Genomic DNA, 26229 nt, shown 5'->3' with positions numbered 1-26229 from the left:
CCTTTTTCATCGCGTTCGCGTACATCGCGTCAATCCTCGAGAGACGAATCAGCGATTTTCCTTTCCCCTTCAACTCTGCATATCGAAATCCTCTGGCCTCATCTGGGAATACAGACAATGCTTTTTTATCGTAAAGAAAAATGTTTCTCTAACCGAAAAAAATGGTGAATTCCCTCCACCAGTCTGTTTGATTCAATGTATAATACATATTCGTTTAAAAATAAAGTTTGAGATGAGTGACTTTGTATAAAAACTTTCTACGCAAAGTAAGTGTTCTTTTTTATTTTAATCTGAGTATTCGACGCAACGTCTTTCTCGGCCTTCCACGAGTAAATTATTATCATACGAACGCTCCGCTCTTTGTCGACTGCAAACTGCGCAATAATGAAACAATCGTGTCTAGCGTCGCTAATTTCTCGAGGAAATTGTTTCGAAGAGAGAAGATCACTGCTCTTGATCTGCTGTAAATCTGCAAGGCCATGCTATTACCGACAAGCCTCGGGTATGAATGAAAATTGTATCGTAGCCGTGCGAAATATTAACCAAATTTTCCGTAAAAAACATCGGAAAACCTGAGAATGTTGAGACGAAAGTTTGAAAATCATTGTGTTAACGAAACAATTAATTATTGTAATTTCACCACGGTGAGAAGATATCAGAATTTTTTAAATTCTATGAAAAATCGAGTTTCAAAAGATTTTTTAACTTCGGAGTTGAGCTTTCCCTCTTTTTTTTTTTTTTTTGGTACTTTTCATTCAAGTTTTACGCTGCTTTAGTTGAAATGAAACTGATTGCACTTTTTTTTTGTTCTGGAAGAAAAAGAAGTTTCCGCAGAATGCGGAAAATCGTATATTATTGAAATAAAAAAAATTCCAAGTCTTTTCGACAGAACTTTGAATAGAGATAGTAGCCTGAGATATTGGCTAAAATTTTTTCCTCATTAATTTCGAGGCATTTCTTCCAATAGGTGTAAAAAATTGGTTAATCGCCGTATCAAGAACTCGCACCTAAGTATGAATGCGTACAACAATGAGACAGTTTTTACCCGAAATGGTGAAAATATATCATTCATTTTTTATCAAACGAATGACCGCGACGCCTCGAGGAAAATGATATCTTCTTGTTTATCTTTTTTTTTTCCCTTACTTTTCTTTTCTTCTCCTCTCTTCTCTTTGAATACAAAAAATCGAATCAGACGTCAGGGATGGCATGATAAAAGATGTAGGGACAAACGTCTGAGGTAATAACAGAAAGAAATGTATATATGTATACATATATATATAAATATATATATATATATATATGAATATAGGGATGATAAAACCGAGATAAAAAGTAACGGATAGAAAAAAAGGACTAACTCAACGTTTTACCAGCTCTTCGAAGCAGACAAATCTGTATGCCGGTGGTGCAGCTATCGAGGCAGAAGGCGACAGAATAAAAAGTGCGAAGCAATGGGTTAAGTAGCCCGAGGGCGATATGCTCGGCGTTTAATGGAGTTCAGTGTTGCCAACTTGCTGATTTCGTAGAGATTTTTTTTCGAGGAATAGCAAAAACTGGTGATTTTGACGTGCGATTTGGTGAATTCCCCTAGGAGTGGGGAAATAATTGCGAATAATAGTTTTATGCGGAGATTAGTCTTTGGACTTTTAAGGGACCGTGCTAGTGTAACAGATCGAAAAGTAGCTGATTTTCGACATTTTTTTTTCGATGGTTAAGATACGCTAATCGGTCTGTTTTTTTTTTGTGTCAAATTGAAGCACTCGTGAAGTAGAGAACGTTTTTTTTACGATTTTCTCGTAACGCGGTTTTTCAAAATTGTGAACACTCAAAGGTAGAATTCTCCAGGTATCCGTCTCAAATTTGGACACGGCATTCTTCACCACATTCTTTATTTTGCTATGGAAGCTTTTTTCTTTTAAATCTTCATCTTTTTTTTTTTTTTTAGAGAAAAACTGTCAAAAAATAGGCTCAATTTGATATTTTTTGTTCAAACCATCGCCATTTTGTCAATTTGGATGAAAAAAAATACTCCATAGCAAGATAGCATTTACATACTAATGAAGCTTTTTGTTTGTTTGTTGTTGTAAAAATTGTAAAGAAAATCAAAATGAACTTTTAAAAGTTTATTTTCTGTTCGTCATGAGTGCTTTGATGTGACAAAAAGAAAAAATTAAAATGATCAGCGTAATTCAACCTTGGAAAAAAAAATCTCGAATGTCAGATACTTTTCGAACCTAACCTCCCTTCCCTTAATTCAAGTTTCAAGAAGTTTACAAAAATCTGGTTCTAATGAAGTAGCTAGGCAAATAAAAGGGACAGACAATGTTGACAGCTGTTGGTTAAAAAAAAAAAAACGCCAAGCAATTCTAATAATATTTGAATTTTAACAATGAGGGGAAATCTATATTAACAATCTTTTATCAAACTATGATTAGTAGAGTGACCATTTTAATTTATTTCTAAATATGACTACACATGGGCTGTCATTAATTTTAAAATTCATTCATTCATCATTCATTCATCATTCATTCCCGGTGTATTTAGTTAAAATCAGTGTATCTTGTTAAAATCAGTGTATATGGTTGAAATTATGATGTATTGTCAATAACGGTTTTTCGTCGAGGCACTATATCTGTTTATTGCACTTTTACTGTTCTCGTTCTATCGTCTCTCTTTTTAAATTTGCTTGGCTTTTCGAGTGTTTGAATTGTTAATTTAACAGGTATGTCCCAGTAGTTTAAATTTCCGTTATTATTTTTAAATGGTCGATTTTCGATCAGTTACTATTTCAGTTCAGAGAGGAACACCTCCGTACCTCCTTCCTCCTGGAGAGACGTAGACCAAACCTTCTACTTTCAAATTTGTGACCAGGTTCCCCACTCCCTGGGTCTAACCTAATCCACTCGTGCCGTGTTCATCGCGCATTTATATTTGAATCATTACACAATATAGGCATAAAATAAAGAGGAGTGAGATTGACTTCACCAGAATCCAAGGTCCTGTGCTTTTGAGGCAATATTTTAGACTGATATTTATTCCAGTGATTAAATGACATATAGATTAGCACTAAACAAAATCAAAGATTGCGAGTAATGGATTCATCATGAAATCGTTGATCAAATGATGGTTGGGAACTAGGAAAAATCTAGTGACTTTTAGTAGGATCCGTGAAACTCTCTAGTGAGACAATGACCATCTCTGTTGGCAACACTGTATCGACTTCTGCCCGTTGATCAGGCACATCGAGTATTCTGGCCGACTTCATGGCTTCCCTTATCGCCTCAATGGATTGCCACGAAAAAAGAAACTGCTAGGATATGCCCTGGAGGATTCGTTGAGGGAGGAGGTTGATCTCCCATGTTATCGCCGGCTTGATGATCGCACGAAATTTCATAGTTATTTCGACAAAATTGAAAACATCTCACCGAGTTGCTAGTCGATGTGTTTGTTTTACAGTTAAATAATCCTAGATTTATGAAATTTGGTGAAGCCACGTTTAGGGATGCTATTTTTATCAATAGGTTGTCAAAACTCTGGCGCCTTGAAATTGGATGAATTTTTTTTTTCAGATCATTTACATTACGCAGTATTCCAATTTTTTCGTATCGCCAGATATTCGTAATCTCTTAACCTCTATCTTTTATGGGCCTGCATAATATAAATATTTGAGGTATTTAAACATATAGCCTGTACATACGCTGAGATCCTTAAGGGTTATATATCATGTAAAGTATGCAGTCCGGTCGTAAGATTATCACCCAGATCTGAAAACGAAAGAAATTGAAAACTGCGAATTTTTATCTAAATAGTTGAGTATTTGTCGAATTCTCATATTCGTAAGCTACAATTTTTTCTAATCGCACAGTAATTAATAACAAAACCCTTAAGAAGATATCGACTGTTCATTTCATATCGCTTAAAAATCGTTAAGAGTCGGACAAGTTAGTTCGATTTCACTTTACGACGGCTCATTTCGTTCAACAGACTTATAATTTTCTTCAAATTTATTCAAGAGCGCTTTTTTTTTATCGCCTAGGCATCGCTGAATATTCCATTCTGCAACATTGAACCGGCATAGGTCATGGTAAAAAAATTATTATATCCAGTCGATTAAGAAAGAAAATGAAAGAAAAAGACGAAGAAAAAGAAACATGATCGTTCGCCGTTTCTGTAGTATCAGCGATAGCTGATTTCTACCATAGCGAGGTTTCAGAAAATAAGCACGAGTAAAAGCAGAGACGTTCCAAGCCAAATTTCCCGGTCGAAAAGAGGCGAGATGGAGAAGAGTGGGAACAAATGGACCGCGTATTTATTCACGAATTGCGGTTCGCCGTGCCGCCGGAAACGCGAAGTGGTCCGAGGTCTGTAAGGGGACCTGATTTGAGGATAAAAAAGATTCTTAGCCCCCGTAATTTTCTTCTTACAAAAATTGGCATGGAAATTGAAGCAATTCGGTGCAATTTTTTTTTTTTTTGTTTGATTAACCTGGATCCTCTGCGTTCGAAATTTAAATCTCAAATAGTTCTTTCTCATAATATCTTCTTGTTGTTAGGTGTTATAGGTGCACTTGGGAACAGTGAATCTGAAACGTACGATTTTTGACACTAGACATTTATGTTGGCAACACGGAGAAACCTACAGCGCCACAGTCGGCCGAGCGCGAAACAAACTCAATCTGAATAAACATGACATGACCCATGGGTTATGTTACGTTTATCGAGATTGAGTTTGTTTCGCACTCGGCCGACTGTGGCGCTGTAGGTTTCTCTGTGTTGCCAACATAATTGTCTAAGGTAAAGAATTAGCCGTCTCAGATTCATTATCCCCAAGTGTACCTATGATTGGATTTCAAGCACAAAATACAACTAAAATCCGGTTCTTCTACGGAACTCGCTACAGTTCATATTCAAAATCTCCGTCGCCTAATCATACTTGTCATATTGTTTCAGAGAGTGTTGTTCCGGGCGTGAAAAATGGCGCTGGGATTGTACGCCGGTTACCGGAATCACTCGATGGCGAGCGATCCTGGACCGGAAATGAAATTTGACAACCGTTCGTTTGCCTGGAACGAATCCCTCAGCGAGGAATACATCTTTGACAGAACGGACGTCAGAGTAATCTTCATCACTCTTTACTCCATAGTATTCGCCTGCTGTTTTTTCGGTAAGCATGGCTACAAGGTACGTGTCCCAGTTATTGGCACGATTAGACCCAATTATTGAACATTTTATTTTCCAAAATTGCAAATTGACGGCGGTAAATTGTGAATTTGTCGATGAATAAAACCAATTGCTGCAGAGGGTTGGATGCTAAGAATTTATTTTTTGGTAATCTTGGAAGTAAAGATCAAACAGATACAACCAAAAACGGTCGATAATTGGGACAGAGTTGATAATTGGGACACTCGCGTTAATCTAAAATTTCTTGCTCTTTTTTTCATGTCAATGTCGCTAGGCTTTTCACTCTGCCGAAAGGTTGTCAAGGTAATTTTAATCAACCGAATCACCAGCGGCAATTTTCAGACCATCAAAGGCTTGCGATATGACACCATTATTCGAGAAACACGAATGAGAATCTGTCAATGTTTCGAAAATTCTTCGAAATCGTTAATTTTCCTCGCGGCGACTCGTGGCTCGTTACTTGGAACGTTACAAGAACGAGACAATTCAGCGTCTCCTGCAATGGAAACTTGCTTTCCGGCAGAGTCGTACATACCTTCAGCTTCAGAGGAGACGACGAAAGAAACAGAACATTTTTTGTACGAACCCTATACTCGGGGTTAATTTTCCTTTCTTCTTCTGTCTCGTCAGAGGGATTAAGCGTGTTCAACCCCCGGCGATCAAAGCTTAAAATTCTGCTTCCAGCAAAGGGGGAAAGGGCGAAAAGCAAGAACGAACAATGCTTGTCTGGAGCCGTCTCACCTGAGGATGATGCATCCTTTGGGATGTAAAATAGAAAAAGGACGGGGGAAAAATGAACCGTCGCTTCTCGATCTGATTGTGAAGCAGACTTCGCGGTGTGCGTATAACGTGGTCCTGCTACATCGCGAAAGGCACAAATATAATATTAACCCTCGAAGTAAAGCGGAAGCACCCATCCAGTCTTACGACCTTACCACCCGCCCTGCGATAAGCTGATGGCTTTCCTTACATCGAGCTTAAAGATGTATCAGGCTTAGTACAGTCCCGTAAAAACAATGTCCAAGTTAAGGCATCTACACGAATAAGTATAAAGTGAACAAGTGCGACCGAAGCTGATCAGGTTGAATGATGTTGAAACAGTGTCCTAGAAATACAATGAAACAAGGGGAAAGGACAGTGGATTTACGTTGAATGAGATCCGTATTAGTAAAGTATTTTTTCAGTGGATTGTAAAACCAGTGATATTAGACTGTTATTCCAGGTAATCACACAAATTCCAATCAATTCTTCGGTGTGGTTGTGAAATTTTTTCACTCCGGTTTTACCAAAATTACACTTCGAAAATTCACTCTTGTATCACCGAAATATCACTAATAAGTTGTTTCTTTTTTCAAACTAAATGTTTCCTCATTATTTAATTTTAGTAGATTTCGAGTGTGATTTTAGTTACAAGTAGGAATTTAGAATTCAGTATAATTTCAGCGGAGTAAGAAATCTTTTCGATTTCAGTGTTATTTCTAGTGGTGGAGACGAAAATTTTTATTTCAGTATTTTTTCGGTGGAACTTGGGTGCTTTAATGCAATTGCAATGAAAATATATTGGAAAAAATTCTAAACCGTGCCGTGAAATTCAATTGAAATTTCGGTTCAATTTCAGTTTCACGGAATCCGCCAGGGATTTTTGAAACTTCAAATTTGTTCAACTTTATGATAGCAAAAAAATTTTTTTTTAAATCAATACAGGTTTCATACGTAATAGGTAAATTAATGCTTTATTTCAAACTATAAAACTTAACAGATCTGCTCAAGTCTTCGCTTATCGACGCTTTTGTTACCGGACTGTACACCAGATCCATCCAAAAATTCAGCTGCGTATCAACCGTCCACCGATCTCGTTTTTCATAGAGATTTTCAGATTTTACTACGCGTATACTTGAGGGTGAAATTAGGTGGTTTAACTTTTGACACGGTCCCATTTTTTTTTTGGGTCGTCTATGTGTTCCAAATTTTTGATACCGGTATATACAACATAGGTACGTATTATCGCATCGACCTGTAAATTCGAGCAAAGTTGCAAATACTTGTACTTATTTATGGATACACAAAAAAAAAATTAACAGCTTAAAAGCTCGTCTTCGACGGATATTTACTCCGTCGTATACCAGGTATGTCTATAACTTTTACCCAACTGCAGGCGACATATATTTTTCTTTGGTGATAAAACCGACCAAGTGGTTATAACAAAACCGTAATCAAAATGTCCGAACCGACTACCGAACATGTAATATACAAGTTCTTCGCTGCCTGGTTTTTCTTCTATTTTTTCCTTACTTACACTACTTAGTTTATACGTCTTTTACGAGTTTCTTTCAGTCTTTACCTCTCGACGAAGAAGTTTTCTCCATCTAATTTCCAATGTCTTGCAAAAATTAAAAGTCTACGCGCAGATCGACGGGCGGTTATGCGAGTCAGAAACATTTCACAACCTCGAGGTCTGTCCCGTTGTTTATGCAAAAAGACGAGTAGAAAAGGAAAAGCAATGACACAGCGAGAAGCTGAAAGAATAAGCGACGAAGTTTTAACCGCACGTCTTGCGCAGGGTAAACTTATGGAGCTTTGATTCTGACCGGTAAAATCGAGAAAAAGATCGGGAATAAAATATTTGTCGATCACAGTTCCGTCAAGCTGCGATAAAGTGAATTCTGTCGTTTTTGGAAATTCAACGGAATGTCGGAGAAATTCCGTTTTATCGGTAATTCTGGAGGGGTAGTTCCGCAGGAAAATAGAAACGCAGCATCTGCTCGCCCGGGGCTTTTCAAAGCTATTAAGCCGAGCTTCAGGTTCTCCGACAACCCGAGTCTCTCATGGTGTGGAACATAATCGATTGGTATGCGGTGGGAGCGGGATAAGCGAGATTAAATTCATAGCGTCGGTATTGACTCGAATCTCTGGTGGGTATATTATTGTGTTCTCGGGGTACAGCGAGGGATAAAATAAACCCGAATCCTCCTGACATATATCGCTATTATTGCGGATCCGTGGGGTGGAAATAGATTAGTCGGGACGCGCCGAGTGTGCAAAAATTTGGGGGATGAAGGCGAAGAACCTGGCGATTTTAAATACCATGACAGAAACGAAGGAGGCACAATATCGGAGGATCGCGATGCCGGCCGATGGACGCGATTCTTTTATTTGTATTTTTCTTCAATTTCATCCCTAAAACACGGAAAATATTACACAGTGGCGAAGACCGCTAAGCTAAAAATAATCGATGAATCGATTATTTCGTGTTTTTTTGAAACGGTAAGATGAAACCAAAATTTCGTAAATTTCGGTATGTAGTCTTGATAGCGGAAATTTTTTTTGCTAATTTTTATTTCCATTCAAAACATTTTTCACTTTCGGGTGAAAATATTAATTCATCTTTCGCTTATTACATCAAATATGTACTTAGTAAGACAATGATAATAAGTGATACTTTAATCACATTAACCGAAAATCGATCATTTTTGGTCATTCTTATCACGCAGAGTGAATTCCTAAGCAATGCATGATCGTCGTCTGTTAAAATTCAATGCGGATGCGTTACGATCCGAGAGCAACTGTTTACCATGGTAACCAACCACCGCAAATTTAGACGACAGTTCACCGCGATGTATATAACCTCAAAAATCAGTCTTTGAATACCGCGGAGATAACGACTTCTTGATTGACGCGTCAACAACTCATTATCCCCGTGGTATTCTAAGGTTAGATTCGACGGTCACGGGTTATGTTATGTTTATTGAGATTGAGTTACTTTCGCGCTCGGCCGGCTGTGGCGCTGTAGGTTTCTCTGTGTTGCCAACGTAACTGGCTGGTGTAAAAAATTAGCCGTCTTAGATTCATTGTCCCCAAGTGTACGTACTATACCGACTGTGTACAGCGTCAAAATTAGTTTTCATTTCATAACGAGAAGTATATTTTTCAGTTATACCTAGTGAAAAATGAAAACTGTTAAGAAATGTATCCTAACCTCATAACGGAATACATCTCTCGACGTCAAATCGATTATAGCATGGCTACAAATGAAAACTTTTCGTTCCCCGTTTTCCGAAATAGGAATATATGAGTCATTCAGTGCCGACGCGACCAGCGTTTCATATAGTTCTTCTGTTTCTCCAAATCGTTTCAGAGAATTCATGAAGTTTTTAGAGTCGTAAAATTTATCCTCTTATTTTATTTTTCTTCTCTAAATCCCGAAACCCTTGTCGCGGGACGGCGATTTTTTTTATTTTCTTTTTTAGTCCTTTTCTTGTATTTATTGAAACGGTTTTGAAGGGTTCGATCGACGTAAATGGACTTGAAAAATTGTTTTAGCGTTGTACATTTTTCTCTTTTCAATACGAAATTCTTTGAGCTGATGTCGAAAAATAAGGAATTGAGAGAAAAACCGCCTAAATGATTTCTCAATATCCAACTAGCTCTAACGATAAGTTAAATCAATCCGTACCAACAACGGGCCGATTAGTCCCATTTAAACTAAATCAATCCATCCGTATCGTCGGATAAAGAAATGTACATCTTTGTTCATAACTGACGAAAAATTTGTCCGATTTTGTTGAAAATTTAACGAGATTTATATCGAGTCAGGAAGAACCGCTTCGATTGCGACAAAAATGAATCGAGAAATTTATTGAATTATTGTAGAGACAAATTGCCGAGCGAAAATTGATCCGATGATAAGACGTCGTTGGTCTGAAAATATTCGAAGGCTAGACGTATAGTACGAACTGAAATTTTCATTTTCGGGATGATTGCGCAGCTGATAAATCCACCTCCATTCTCTGAATACCGATAAGCGGGAACATAAAAGAGGACCGCTGACTGATTTCGAAAATTCTCCACGACTGGGTAAATCGCCGAGGGCAAAAACCCGCCCTCGGCGGATCACCGCCTGTATTTCTAAACTTGTTGGATCCGCCCCTAAAGTTGAACCGACCTGAATGCAGTAACGCCGTGACCCCAGCCTCCCGGAGTCTCTCAGCTTTTTCCGCTGCCAAACGACCCAAGCTTTTCACCGGCTTTTACGCCCCGTTTTCGGCTAAGCAAAATCCGCATTAGCGCCTCATACAATATCGCGATGGTGGACATATTCAATTTGGTTTGCGGACTTTGCGAGTAATATTTTCCATACCTAATATATGCATGCATTTTTATATGCATAACCCTTTCGTGCATACATTTTTTCTGACATGCGATTCACTTAACATTTGGAAATCTGCGGGCTTTTGCGGTCGCTGATTACGAATTTGAACTCGGAATTTAAAAATTCAAAATGGTGGATCCATTGTGGCGGACGTAAATCCAAAAGGTTATCTCATTTTGATAATACTTTATGTAACATGGTTTTTGGGGTCACTGATTACGAATCTGAACTCGAATTTCGAAAATTCAAAATGTGGATCCAATATGGCGGACAAACAAAAACAACGAGAGGAAAAGTTTTGAAAAAAAATATAATACTTTCAAGGTTTTTGGTGTGTATTAAGTCTGGGTAAAAATTGGCATTCGGATTTTCATCGTAGATTAGCAGAAAAGGCAAAATACGAATTTTGACCATTTTTTTACAGGTGCTATTTTTTCAATGAATAAATAAATAAATTTCACATGTTTTTAGACTTTCCGGAATCATGTGGAACCAAAAACTTGGCAGGTGTTACCAAAAAAGTAGTTTAGTAAATAAAAAGCTGCAAAAAAGAAGAGTTTGGACGCTGATCGTCCTAGCGTGAATCAAAGGATTAATATAAATCCTTGTGCTAGTTTTACAATGAGAAGAACACTTTGATCGCCGCTTGCTCTTTACTGTGCAATGCGGGAAATTTATTGGAAGTCGGATGCAACGGAATTTTCGTAGCTTTACGTGTAATCAAGCAGCAGGGAGTTTTTATCCGTTTGATAAAATCCTTATCCAATAACATTCTGATAACAAACGTACGCCAGCAACGGCGAGATTTTCCGGAAGTAATAACATGCCGGAAATGATGAAAGATCTGGGCTTGCAAGCTTTGGGGATAATCTGGAATTAAGGGCGATCCTTTCAGGTATACAGATATCTGGATTGCCATTCGCCAAAGGCTCACTTATTAATTTCCCTCTAACTCAAGGCTGCTGGTGTGATAATGAATACAGAGGCACCAATTCATTAGGTATAATCAAACCGCACAGATTAGGGCATTTGGATATTCACACTTCGCACATTTAATTGCAAATACTAACGAGATCGTCTTTTGTTATGCCTGCGTATAGGCCGGAAATATGGATCGGGTAGTTTTTTATTTCATCTTTCTGTTCTTCGTTTTTTTTTTTTTTTTTCTTGTTTTTATTCTTAACCTTTTTGGAGGAAAGAATGAATCTGGTGACACAGAAATATTATGCTTGTTATAGTGTTGTGAAAAATATTTGATTATTGGTTCGGTATTTTAAAACCGTTCTAACATTCTTTGTAAGTATGTAAAACTTTGTAACCGGTTGAAAAAAAAAAAACAAAATGGAAGAATAAATGATGCAGTACAAAAACTTAATTTTTTTAATGATTTTTGAGGACTTTAAAAAAATGCAAGTCCATAAGTATGCTTGAATTTTCGCTTGGAAAAAAAAAAAGAAAAAAATTAGAGTTTTGTTGACCTTGTTATCACTTTGAAAAAATGTATCCAAACGTAAAATTCTGCCGCCAAAACTTGGTCTCCGAAGTGATATCTCTCAAATTGTACAATGAATTAGCTTCACGAGAATTGAAATTCTTGCCGAGCTGGCTTTTTTTATAGGCACAAACTTGAACCGTTTTTCAGAACTGTAATATCTTCCTGACATTTTGAATACTCGGGGTGTAACGTTCACATTAAATTTCCGAGTTTCAGTTCAGTCTACAATGATTGTGAAATTTATCTGGAGATTTTATCTGATTTTATCGTCTCGCGTTTAAGGCTGGATCCCGTAAGATATCAATCGCAATATTTTTCCATCCCAAAACCTATCTATTAAGCCACAGTGGTTCAGCTGGTCCATTAATAAGGCTTTTGCGAATGACAAATGTCGCGAACGGTTCATTTTAATCCTCGAACCACGATACGTCAAACTGTGTATGTAAAATTGTATTGGCGTTTGTCATACGGTTGACATATTATTAATTTGAAATACAGGAAAAGTTCCGAATGAGTAATATGCGAAAAATACAGTTACTAGATCATGTATTTTTTAACGATAAATCGTTAACGGTACGCGAGAAGCGATTTTGAAAATAAAATCGACCCAGAATGTGAAAAAGACCGAAACAACTTGATTTAGCATTAGCGTTTTCTAAACTGATAAACATGAATGACACAACCTTTAGCTAACAAAAAATACCTAGAGCATAGAATCTAATCATTACCAATACGGACGATATAATAAAATTTTTCTGGCCAGACTGAAGTGTTCAACAAGTGCAACGCAATTTAATTAAGTTAATTGTTTTTTTCATTCTATTTTTCCTTTTTCTATTTGTTTTTACAGTACAAAGCATTGCTGCTTTGGAATAAAATGAACTTCTGAAAAACCTGGTGGACAGTGTACGTCAGTAGCCAGAAGTCCCCTGATTAATTCGTCCGACAGAAATGCGAGTGCAAATTCAGCAAAAAATCTAGTTAAGAAAACTTTTCACCGTGAACTCGCTTTGTTTCGTTTTAGGTCGTCTTTTATCGCTGTGTAATTATACGTCACGGTACCTTAAGATAATAGAATTAACAAAGGTAATGCAAATTTTTGAAGCTAAGTCACCGTCGGATAACTCGAAAATAAAAGTCTCGCTGATCTCGAGACTCCACCGAGACCCTTGAACCAGCAATCAAGAGGCGGCCGGGATACGTTATCAGATAATGTGGGACACTTGGGCCGGATTTGAAGGGTTCAAAAGGTTGGGTAGCTGCTCGTTATCAGGGTTCATTCCCATTTGCACGGTCAACAAGGATAGCAGAAGCGGCTGAAATCATACGGAATACCTTTATCAAGGCTCACGGTGAACGATAGGTGTCAATGGTGCTAAATGGGTTGCGAACACAAACTCGAAAATGTGACTTCGGTGCAAAAGACCATGCAGAATGTTCCTCACCGTTATTTCCAGGAGACAAACTTTGTTCGTAAACATGCTGACGCAATCGTGATGAAATTTTGAAAATACCTTGCGGATCGCGCATGGACGATGATTTTTTTCCTTCGACAAGTTTGTTCGGACTCGTCGTTGTTTTTTTTTTTTTTTTTTTTTTTTTTCTACCTTATTCGATATTTTGCAGCTGCTTCGACGTCGCTTCTTGAACGGATCAGCAGAATGTGTAATCACAGCGGCGAGGAGTTAACGAAATTTGTACAAACTTGTTGAACGAGTACAGTAATAAATTCAGCTGCTTGTCATACGTCGAGAGTAAATGTCGGTGGAACTTATTCTTAGCAGATTGATCGTCTAACTGCGCATGCGCGAGCTTCGACGTCTTTTCGTGCAGGCTTGACAACTCAAACTTCAGGTGTCAAACGCGGCTTGTAAAAGTTGTACCGATTTTTTTAGGTTAAGCTAACCTTAGGAACTTTTATCGTAAGCTGACTGGTGATCGATGATTTCTACGAGTCATCGTAACATCGTTTCAATTCAGACCTGCCTTGGAGACAAGAGTATCCCTGCAATACCATCCGGCCTACCAATAGAGTGGAATTGTTTTGCGCATGCGCAGTCGATCGCTCAACTTACCGAGTTTCACAATTTCCTCTCTCACAGTATAAATACAGATTGTCAATACTCGGCGCTATTTGAGCTTGATTCTAACCGAGATATTGGATGATCGGTACGTAAAGCATCAAAGCAAATTGACACGCGATTAATCGAGTCGGATCGATGTCTTGTCTCCGGCCAGAATCCGAAAGTAATTACAATTGTTAATCACTCTACGGCGATTTAAAGCTCTGTAGTTTGCCAGAGAATTGCGCATGACTGACTGATGTGCAGTTTGATCATGTTAGCAGGGACAATAAAACCAGTCGAGTAAACTGACATGTGAGTGAAACTCCAAAACTATTCGATTCGGATATTTTTCATTATCAGAAAAGTTTCGCGAAACGAGTTTTTACTCATCTGTATGAAAAAAGTTGTTACGCAACGAGCTCTTCAGAGGACATCAAATTTTCAACGTTATTCGAAGTACCGGTATCTCCGAGAACCTAACGAACACAATCGAGTCTTTTAAAAACTTTTTGCAACTTTTTGAAATTGCTTTCAGAAACTTTATTGATACAGGTGAAATTTTCCGCAAAGCAAAAAATTTCGGCGTTTCAGTGACCCGGCCCCTTAAAGTTTAATTGAACCTTGGGGTAATCGAAAGCACAAATTCCGGGTTAGTATCGCCAGTGAAACTGTCACCTCTTGTTCATCACACCTGAGCCACTGAAACATGGGTAAAATTTTTGTCCGACGAGATCGCCGTTGAAAAAAAAAAAAACCCGAGTCATCCAAGCACATCTGTCTGTCTTCTCAAGAACAAGCTCGGGAATAGTTCCCAAGCTTCGTTAAAGCACTGCGCCAATTACGCTGAGAGAAAAGTATCGTATCGGAAACAAAAAAAGAATAAAACAAATGTCCCCGACATTCGTTTAAGGTCAAAATAATTAGCCGTCAAAAATGTCACCGTTGGTAATGAAAGTGGCAAAAACAGTCTTCTTTTGTGTAGATCAAACCGTGAATCGAGGCTGAAGACTGATGCAAACTTTCATACCCCAATATAGGTACTTTTCCCTCAATTTATTCACCATCATCCGGTTCAATATAGCTTCCGCGTTGTGTAAATGAACGTTGTTCCACTTCCCGAAACTTACACAACGCTCGCCTTAATTAATCAATTGGCGCAAGTTGCGAGGTTGCTAACAGACTTCCGATTTTCCAGCTCCGCAGCTTTTCCCACATCACGTGACGTTCCACTCACGTTTCCAGCCAAGGTAAAACCTTTGAGAAGATAATCACGACCTTCATCCGAGGTGGGCAGACGAAATTCCGAGGTTCGATAGTTGGTCAACTTTCTGACAAATGGGGAAAAAATTGGGCTCGGTCACGTTCTGATTGATTTCTTTCTCCCTTCGTCATTTTCGGCGCAACTTTTCTACCTACGGAATCTGTCTTTTATTTAACTTCAGGCTGACCACGGTTGACCTGCCGTTTAATTATCCGGGCCCAACTCTAGAGTGCGACGATAAATTTTGTCCGCGTTTGAACACCCGGTTGCGTCTTAATTACGTCGACTCAAACATTTAAATATCAAGGTTCACCGAGCTGTGAAAAATTCCGATTGTATCAGATGTACAATTCAGTGAAAATAACCTTCAAACTGAAAGGATTTTTAAAACCGTAATGTATACGGGGTGTTCTACGTCAAATCAGCAGCCCATGTACCTCACCCCCTTCGATGCTGATCATTTTTTAGTACCGCGTTCTTACCGACGCAAAAGCGTCTTGGCAATATTTTAAGATTTTCCATTTCGAAATTGGTTTTTTTTTTTTTTCTTTTGTTTTCTTATTTACATCCCTAGATCTGAATAGATCGCAGAATCACATTATTTTCATAATTCCGTAATCTATTTGGATCTGGGCATGGAAAGAAAAACAAAAAACGAAACTTCAATTTCCACGTCGAAAAACTAAAAACTTACGAAAAATCTTGTGGTACTTTAAGAATAACGTTTCGAATCATAGAATTAGTGTGAATTTTTCCAGATTTAAAAAAATGCCGTTTTTGGAATTGGTTTTTCGATTTTTTACAAATTTCATCGGTGGTTAAAAATGAGAAAAAAAGATTCCGAGACCTTTTTAGGTCTGTATAAACATCATAATGAGAAATGATTAAAATCGAAAAGGGTGAGGTACATGGGCTGTTAATTTTATGTAAAATGCCCCATATTGTATACATGTTACAAAATTTTCCGACTACTTATGGAAGAATTGAATTACAGGAATCGCGGCAAAAGTCGACTACATCCAGACGAGAATTACGTGAATAGGAAGTCACGTTTTAAAGACTTCCAAGTCAGGGGAAGTTATTAAGAGTAAGTTAGGAAGAAGGCACGGAACTCTTGTTCAAAGCCCTATCGCGAAAACGGAAATTGCATTTTCCTAAATGTGAAAAAGGGTATTTGTCTCGCTACCAAATTGAAGTTGGCAGCGGGTCGATGGGACGGGCGATGCTCAGCCGCAGGGGAAACCGAAACTTCGACACTGATTATCTAGAATGTTGGCCGGTCAAAGAGGGCCGGGAATTTCAAGTCCAGCATAGCTCGAACGGCGCAACGAAAAATTGCTCCGACCTTTTTTGGGATCGGTCAAGCGTGTTGAAGATTATTACAGACAATCAGTGGATTAAAGCCTGCCCGAAATTGAAGGACACGCGAACTCGACGAGGCATTACTGACTTGTGCGATCGGATATTTCGATGTTTATCTCGATGGAAACGTCGATTTATATTACTTGTTAAGGAAAATTTATTCACCCTCGGACAATTCTGGTGCAATTCAACTTTGTCCAACGGTACTTCGCTTCGAGTGCTTTTAACGACGAGTCGTTCGACTTTCAAGTTCTTAATCTCTGACAATGACGGTAGAACCAGCTCGTTGTCAATTTGAAATTAAAAATCCCTGACTCCCGTATCCCAGCTTGACTGCATTTTTTTCCAGACGAGAAAGTCCTTTTCACGTCCTGAGAGGTGCTTTTTCTTTAAAAAAATACGCACCAAGTTTCATGAAATTAAATGAAATTAAACATTCCATAGTGATAGGCAAGTGGATTGTATAAACGAAAAATCAGAGATGTCACGTTTCCAGCGAAAAAAGAATCTGGCGTGTGATCATTTGAGAAGCTTGGAAAGACTGAGGAATTTTTGCAGGGAAGTCATTTCCGAGTAAAAGGAGCTCCCCTTCTCATTGGAATCAGACAAACTGCACAAATTTTTCGGCGAAAAAGTACTTGACTAATTTAATCATTCTGACGCTGTTGGTTAAAAAGTGTTCAGTTGCTCTTTCGTTAATTTTCAACCTTTGTTTTCTTTTTTTTTCTTTTCTTTTTCATTTTCACGTTTGACAGATTTTCAATCTGACCGTGAAATTGCTGTTGAACTTGCCGGGTTATTTCGTGAAAATGTCTGACGAGTAATTGAACGGAGGGTAGCTGGTTAATCCGTCCGTATTTATGCAATTCGGGGTATATTTTGTCGAATGAGTTTCCACCCACGGTTGTTTTATTTTTTCTTCTCGTTCTTTTCTTTGCTTTTTGCTACACGGGCCAAATGAATTATCGTTTGTTATTTTTTAATTTCGCTCGTACAGCGATGAAAATTATGTGGTTTTTTTTTCGCGCTTCTCGTTTTTCTTCGCGTCAACTATTTTACGTAACGCAATTATCCGTGGAAACTTAAACTGCGAATGGAAAATGAAATCCGAAGTTTGTTATTTTGCCACCAGGCAGAAACGACATTATTGTCATCCTCCGACTGGGATACAGTATTATTATATTTCAATGCATACTCCTATGGCGGCCATTAACGGCAAGGCTATAATTGAAGGCGAAGGTATGACACAAGGGGCTGAAAAACTTTCTGTGACCATCCGAGCGGATGAAACACTGTTCAACAGCCAGCAACGCGAGTGTTTCAAAAGATATCTTTGTGTACCTGACGAAAGGGTGAAGTTGCCATTCAAAATTTCGCCGACAGTTATCTCAGTCTTGAACTTAAGGATGTACATTGTACTGGCTATACATTCTCAACCAAAAGTGAGTCACGTCGACAATATTGAATACTTTTGTGATGAGATAAAAATCGGAAGATAATCAACGGCAATTGGAATGGTAAGAAAATCAAATTTCGTTAATAACAATGCCCAAAGTTATCCACAAACTGTTTAAACAAAACAGTAGTCAACAAATTTTTAGGGAATGTCTGTTTTTTTTTTTTGTCGTGTGAATTTAATACGTTAATTATTCTAAATACACATGAATTTTTAAAGAATTTTCTCATGATTTTGAAATTATCCTTTTCGAAAATTCGTAATTTTTAAAAATGGAAAAACACTCGCGAATTTTCGATATGTTTCGTAAAAACGTCGTACATTACAATTAAGAAGTTTTTGGGGCATTGGACGAATAGTTCTGTAAAAATACAGCGTTTCCCGATTCTTATCTTATCACAAAGTATTCAATATTGTCAACGAGACTCACTTTTTATTGAGAATGTATAGCCAGTACACCCTTAAGAGATGCTCTAAACCGGAAGTCGCGAATCGAAAGCCTCCTTTGTTTTATTCACTTCCGAAATTCAGTTATCGAATTGAGATTTGGTTTTTGTCGTGCTGTCTGGACAAGGCCAACTTATTGTCGGAGACTTTTTCCCCTTGTTCAAAGCTCGTTTTCAGGCCTTTACATGGAAATTCGGCAAATATTCTACAGGTTTTGTTTCTCGTGGGCGAAAGAAGAAGGCGAAAAAAAGTGGATTGGTGCCGTTGTGAAAAAATTGCAAGGCAAAGTGGGTATTTTAGGCTCAACGTAATGCTCCGAAGAATCTTCCGATACCGTGGGAAAATCGCAACCCAAACTCGCGATGCGAATAAACTGGTCTATACATACAGTTGCAAGAAAAGGAAGAAAGTTTATTATACGGTAAACTTTGCACTTCAATCTTACTAGTATCTTCGCCAAACAAAAACTCCGCCGAATTTCGAACTGGGACAACAAGAACTTTGAATCTTAAAGGGACGGGGCAAATAAACTCCAAACTCATTCGATTGAGATGAAATTTTCGTTATCGATAAAGTTTCACGAAGCATGTATTTTCCTGCCTGCTTCAATCGATTGTATTTAACATGTTGCCAGATATCGGTTGAAACAGTGTGAAATCTTGATGTATCCTACAGAAAGTTTCTTGCGTCAGAATGTTTTTTTTTTTTTTTTAATAAAAATATAAAACAGTTCCATAGGCAGTTAATGATTTCACGACTATCTATCTAATTACGTAACTTTTTTTCAAAATAGTTGTAACGTAAACAAACAAAATCAATACACTGGGATTTCAGGTAGTTTCTTACCTAAAGTCTTTCTTCATCATGAAACTATTTTCCCTTTCCGATTTATGTCAAGTGTATCAGGTGAGTGGCAAAATTTGATTGTTAATAATAAGAATATAAATCGGATATAAAAATATATGTGAAATTATGATAAATTTTGATGAGAGGAATTCAAGGAGTTTTTCAGAACTACTAATTCGTAAATTACGTTATTGATAATTCGGATTTCGTGCAGATCGAAAAAGTTTCAATTCAAGTGTGGTGTCCTTTTTACCAACCGAGTAAACAAAATTCAGTACGGGTGACGAAAAAATAAAAGAAAGAGTCTGCACTTTACTTGACGAAGCATCACCTCGAATCCCGTAAAAAGCGTTGACACGGATCAAAATCTCCAGGAAGGAGTAACGGAATCGCAGGAATCACGTCGTTAGGCGGCGTTAGTTTCAACCGCGACGTCATGTTACGTCGGAGCTGAACGTCACCGATGTTTCTGCCTACGGCCGTTAAGCTCCGTAAAATCGAGACGAGGTTCTTGAAGCTTCTCCAAGACGTTTCAGCGTTGGAATTGACTTCGACGGAGATTCGGTTTCTCGTTTCTTGGCATCAATTATGGCCAGAAGTAGTCCGGAAGCACCGAGTTTATTTCCCGCTCGACAGCTGCAGCATATCGTCTGGCTAACGAAATCAATTTCTCCGACAAAATCACGACCGAAACGTGCTCTGTCGCAATTTCTCAAACATGCGAACGCCGCAGAATGTTGGGTTGCCTACCACTGAGGGGAACAAATATCGGTAATGCAAACCTACCGACTTATCGGTAAATATACCGCGTTTAAAATCCTCGCGAGTGAGCTGAAACTGTGTGGCTTTGGCCAAGCAATTGTTTCGTTGTTTGTAATCTATGATAAAGCGTTCCGGAGTCACGTTAAAGCACTGAACTCTAGTGCGTTAAAGTTGAATTGACTCGAGTGATAATGACTCGGTGTGTCTGTTTTATCGATGTTTAATCCCCTTAGTGGTAGGCAATTCAACATACTGTGGAGTTTACTTGTAAGCATCCTGCATGTGCCGGGCATTGTTCGACAGCTTTTAAGCTTTTAAGGAAGTGCGAAAGCGTCTGCGCTCAATTCGATGTGCACGCTCATTTTCTTTGATTCCGATCATCTGCGGATCGGAATAACGAGACGAATAAAGGAGCCGAGTCTCAATTTCAAAACGAATACCATGCGGGTGCTTTCTCTGAAATTTATAGCTGAACGCGTCCCGTTTTCTCGATTTCGCACACCTTCGGGGTGTTTTAGAATCTCGGAGATCCATCGCCGAGCGAGCTGGTTCGGGCTTTCCTACCTCAGAACAACAAACAAACGAAATTTCCGGACGACGGTGACTCGACTAGAAGCGCTTTGTCTTTTCGCCTCTGGGGGAAGAATTTTCAAACGATTAACTTCGCAGCTCATTCCTCTGTAAATTTTTTGATGCTTACCTTTATTTTATATTTTAAAGTTCACACCAGTGTCCGTACACAGAAAATTCAAGTCCTGTTCTGACTTTACATCTGAGTTATTCTTTCGATGCTGATTCGTTGCTGGTTTCTTGTTTTTTCACTTTCAATTCTAATGTTTTCCCATGTAATTCAATTTTACTAACCTCGTCAAAATTATTCCGTTCGGACATTGTTTCGAATAAGTTGTACGTCTGACGCATCCTTGATTTTAATTTCAACAGAATAAGCCACATTTTGTATAAAACAACGTTGTGCCATCGTTAGGTCAATCAAGTAAATGGAATTAGTGTTGGTTGCCGTGGTTTTCTTTCATGTTCTTGTTTCTGTCTGCTTTTTTTCAATGTAGTTAATTACCCAGTCACGCGTTACACCCTATGAACTTTTGAAACGCAACGAAGTGGGCAGGAGAATGTGGGTCGTGAAAGGGTAACCTAATTCTGTTAATAAGGTTTGTGTACTTGATACCCGCGAAGCCTCGTTTCGACTGCTCAACACGCCCTGCGTATCGTGTCTCGGCTCATTGTTGCTGGGAGTTGAGGGAGATTTCCGATGCAGCGATAATCATTTAATTAATGTTTGACAAGCACGAGTTGAATATGAGGCATTCCAATCCAAACGGACCTAGCTTTGACCCTAACCATTGGCAACTTTTTTTTTTTATATTTTTAAGTATGGTATGGAGTGTAAAAAAAATTACATCGTTCACCGAGATTCAGATTTTTTGATATACTCAAAAAAATTTTAATCGCTGATGGTGAGGGTCAGACGTAGGTAGCTTTGGAGTGGAATGCCTCATATTTAAAGATGATTGACATGAAATAAATACGAGTGAACTCAAACAATACAAGCTTACATGTGTAAAATTTAAGAAAACACGATATAATCGTTATTTTCGAAATGAAAAATTAAACCCGGCTGTTTTTCATACGATTCTAATATCCGTTTCGATTTATTTTATTCACCATGTACAAAAGATCTCCGGATATGGAAACAAAGAAATTTTACAAACAATTATATTCCGGGTCTCGTTCATCCTTAGTTTCAATTTTCGTTAGCCAATTTTATCGTCGCGATAAAATTCGACCAGACTTTCGCTGTTGGGCATTATGTAAAATTGGACGCACATTTTTATCGCTGATAAATTGCATAATAATGTGCGATAATGCGATTGAGATACGAGTAAAAAACATTGGGGAGAAAAGAAAAAAATCGCGTTATTAGGGTAATTCGTGTTTTTGTAGCATTATCGAGACCGCAAAATCGTGGAAAAATTCCGCGTCGACGGCAGGTGGTGCTTGTTGAAATATTCAATTTTCCTTCAAACGATATATTAATAAGGCGATATCTCGAACGAGGCAACCGGCTGATCTTCTCTCATCTCCTCTCATGCCGCAGAAATTTCTTTTATAAAAAAATCGCGTCTCGGATTGTCTCTTCAATATATCTGCGCCATTTTACCTCCGATGACGGATCATTCACGGAACGATGAACACTTGTTCGCCTTTAAATCCTAAGCCCCGGAATCCTTTCCTAAATCCCGTATATTCGGAAGACATCATGACGTGCAACCCAAGCAAGTATAAATCCGAACAACCCAAAGATATTTGGATCAGGATCGCCTATTTTCGCTAAATCGAAATTGTCGTATGTATTATTTTTCACTCGCTACTTTTTGTGCAAATGATTATTTATTCCGAATACTCGCTATTCGCGAAGAAATTTATGTGAATAATATGCCTTGTATATTATGAACGAATCGTATTCTCTTTCAGAACTTCTGCATACGGAGTCAGAAATATTAGCATACAAAGATTCACGGTCTTTTCTTGTTTTCGGCAAAAACTCGAGACTCGTTTTCTCCACTCACCATGCAGACAGAATCACTTGCCGATTCGTGTAACTTTGTTAAATTCAATTTGAATTATCATGATTCATTATTCATAGAATTCTCGGAAAGCTTGATTTCCTGATTTTGAACTTAAGGAAGAAGGGCATTTCACAACATTTTTTGTTCGTTATTTAAATATCTTCAAATTGTCTCGAAATGTTCCAAATTATAGACGTCAAAATTTCCATCATCCCTTTATCGCAATTTGTGTGTGTTCTGTATTTATTCTCTACACTTACTTCTTTTGTTTTCGACGTCTTACATCCGGCCTATCCTGAAAAAACAATTATCCTGTGTTTTAAATGAGATTACATTCTCATTCTATGTCCGTTTCAAAGGAAACTGATTTTGTATTTTATTTTTGATTGTTCCTTTGCTTTGAATACACAACAATCATAGTCTCAACGATATTATTACTCTCCTTCGCATTTTCTTCACCGTGCAGTTGTATTATACATACATTATTCTCAATTAACATTTTCCATTTGCTCTCGTTGCTCTAATTAGATTTCGTTGAATAATGCCGCGAGTATATAGCAACAAATCTAGAACACATTGCGATAGTAAAGTATTACACATTATTCCCCGAGTATGCACGTAAATATGAATACCCTAGATATATTTTTTTTTTTTCACGTCGGTTCTATAATTTAATTCGTGGTCAGATACCTTCGTATTTAAATTAACCCAAGAGAGAACACAAGAATAAGAAACAAAATCATGTAACCGTCAATTTTGATTCGACGATTCTGGCTGCAATTCGTATTCGAGACATGGAAAAAACGTTTGCTTGGAATTAAGCTGGACGATGTTCTGTTCCACCTGATGAAATGGAACGTTTAATCCATCCAAAATACTATTGAAGTACAGTTTGTCTATTTGGTTTAGGCGGGGACCATTAAAATTACCAAGAATTATGAGTAAATGTGGATTCTCGATATATATTGATATTATTAATCTTGCCGTTGGGTCGTCATTTCGGCCGTTAATGTACTTTTCTGAATTTTTTTTCGATTAGATATGGTTTCACTTTATACGACGCAGCCTGCGCTTAAACGAAATGGTCAAACTGTACAGTGTAAGATTGGGATTCTAAAACTCGGGACGAAGTGACTATTTCCAGTAATATCTGAACAATTTTGTTCCGTTTTCGTGTCGGCGTGTGAGACTAAAAAATTTTTCTTCAAAACTATTTCGTTAAAGTATACAAGAAGTCATACTTTTGTTTTATATTGCTACAAATAATTTTTTCAGATCTTGTTCGAATTATACCTAATATCGTACGAATCAAAGGGGATGAAAAAAAAAAAAAAAAAAGAGCAATAAAGGAAAAAGGTATCGTCGAGATGAAAAAGCTTCCGGGAAAAATGAATGAAGAACACCCACGTTTGATTTTTACACGGCTTGGCAATTATTCCGAATTATACTTTCTCTGTGGGGAAATTTCGTGGAGAATAATGGCCACGCGAAGAGGCGGAAAATTGGTGAAATTAGGAGACGGTGGTGGAATATAAAGGAGAAAGAAATCGACGACGACGAAAAGAAAGAAGACGACAGTCGCGATAGCGAGACTTTGCTAATTCCTTTCGCCCGATTTCATATTGGCATTGGGGAAAATGTGTTCGACGACTTCCGGTGTCTCGGCCATTTACGACCGAGACGTTATCGTTATTGGTTAACCAATTCGCCCGTTTCGATCTCGCTGCGCGATTGGTTCCAACTGTCGCTGATGCTCGCTATTTCCATTTCCTCGCCTAGAGTTCCGTCAAATCTTCGCGGTTAAGGTCATGCGGTACTTCTACCCTTACCGACCGAGTAGGCTCGCCTCTTTTTCTTTCTGTATTAAATAAACAAACGAACGGAGAAGGTTCAAATTTTGACGGTCAAATAGCGAAGAATTCGCACATTTTTTCTAGTTTGAATTAATGATGGCCCATTGACATTAGCTCGTCAAGAAATTATACACAAATTTATCAAATGAAATATCAGTTTATTCCGTGCAACCTCTGCTGATTACTTAATTGCTCAAGCTTTCGCGAAATTAAAGGGTTGAATAAAAGCTAATTCAAGCTCATAGGATTTACATTGATGAAAAAAAAAAAAAATGATGAGCTTTGAAATTGAATACGCGGTACAGTTATTTCAAAGGTTTGTAGATTCTCTCTTTCATTTCTCCTTATTTCTCGGACATTATTCTTATCTGTAATAATTCGACCGGATAAACATAAGCCTGATTTATTCAGTCCTTATCTCGCAATTTTTTTGTCGGATATTATTTTTTCCGACAAGACCTTGAGCAAAAATAGGGCTGAGATGAAATCCATGGATTACTGCAAATTAAATGCCGAGGAATTAATCTCACCGCGGGATTTTGCCGGGCGTGTTGAAATAATAATCCTGTTGCGAGGTTGTTAATTTTTTTCCTTTAATCTCAGCCGGCGAAACTTGCAATTGGAATTCACAGCTGAGGCAAAAGCTCGCATGGCGCGCATCTGTTACCCGACCTTCGTTATTCGGGCACGTTTCTCTGCCACGGAAGGTAATTAAAAACAATTCTACGGATCTCGAGGTTAAAAATAAATCAAGGCTGATCGGTTGAGTCGCTGTGCGAACTAACGAAACTTTTTCTCCCCTGTTACGGAATCCCTGAGCGCGGTATAAAGGGAGGAAAAAAAAAAAATAATAATTAAAGAGAGAAAGGCTCGGCGTTCAACTTTTTCCAATTTCTATACCCGAGTCCTCTGATTTTCCTTACGCAAGGCGTAATAAGAAGAATTTTGTTTCTTTTTCTTTTCTTTTTTTTTTTTTTTTGTTTTCTTTGCTCGCACCCCTTAATAAATTGCAAACGAACTTACACTTTCCATAAAATTTTAGACGATATTAACTCACCGCTCTTTTGTGAAAAAAAAAAAAAAAAAATCAACAACTTCGCGGGGAAAAGAAAGGAAATGTCAATTACTGACTGCGTGATGCTGACGTCGTAACAGCAACTCCGTCTCTCCGTTAAATTCTTACGTCATTGGCAATTAGCCGCGTTCCCGGAATGTATCGGCCCCTTTAATTATCCCTTTGGCAATTACGAAACTCTGTCGTATTTCAATTCGACAAGGATGCTGCTAATTGAATAACGTCCGGTTATTGGGTGTCGGGCTAAATACTTTTGCTGCCAAAAGTTATCGTCGGTTAATTCCAAATTACACCGACTACGAGCCTCCAGTCTCTCAGAGGATTTCAATTTCCGTCTTTATGCGGGTGATGATATTTAGCTGTTAGATATTTCGACAAAGCAATTTATCTCAGCCTCGAGTGCTGCTGGAAAATTCTTTTTCACCAGCCGAGTCGAGTGTTCAAAGATTGATGCAAAGAGAAAATTTTACCGTCTGCAGCTTCGGGAGCGTCGAAAAACAAATTGTAAGGATAATAATAATGAGAATCTTTTCCAGTCAATGAAGGTAAAATGTAGAATCTTCACCGAAGAACGCATATCTGATGCGAAGTCTAGACAAAACAATTATGTCCAAACGAAAGGGTTACCAAGTAAAGACTGAGCTAAACTGAAATTGAGGGTAATTAAGTTTGATTATGTCAAAATG

At 38.1% G+C, this 26229-nt stretch overlaps 1 protein-coding gene across 1 annotated transcript in view; it reads left to right on the top strand.

Annotated features, from left to right (window-relative positions):
- Positions 1 to 26229, top strand: part of LOC124216809 (trissin receptor) — a 75463-nt gene that overhangs the window by 23793 nt on the left and 25441 nt on the right. The window contains exon 2 of the mRNA XM_046621792.1: positions 4953 to 5166. Coding sequence (XP_046477748.1) covers positions 4977 to 5166 — 190 coding nt within the window. The 5' untranslated portion in view covers positions 4953 to 4976. The remainder of the gene's footprint in view (positions 1 to 4952; positions 5167 to 26229) is intronic.

This window comes from Neodiprion pinetum, chromosome 4 (genome assembly GCF_021155775.2).
Source record: "Neodiprion pinetum isolate iyNeoPine1 chromosome 4, iyNeoPine1.2, whole genome shotgun sequence".
Lineage (NCBI taxonomy): Eukaryota > Metazoa > Arthropoda > Insecta > Hymenoptera > Diprionidae > Neodiprion > Neodiprion pinetum.
The sequence above is the reverse complement of the archived record's forward strand: the minus strand, read 5'-3'. Positions and strand labels throughout refer to the sequence as shown.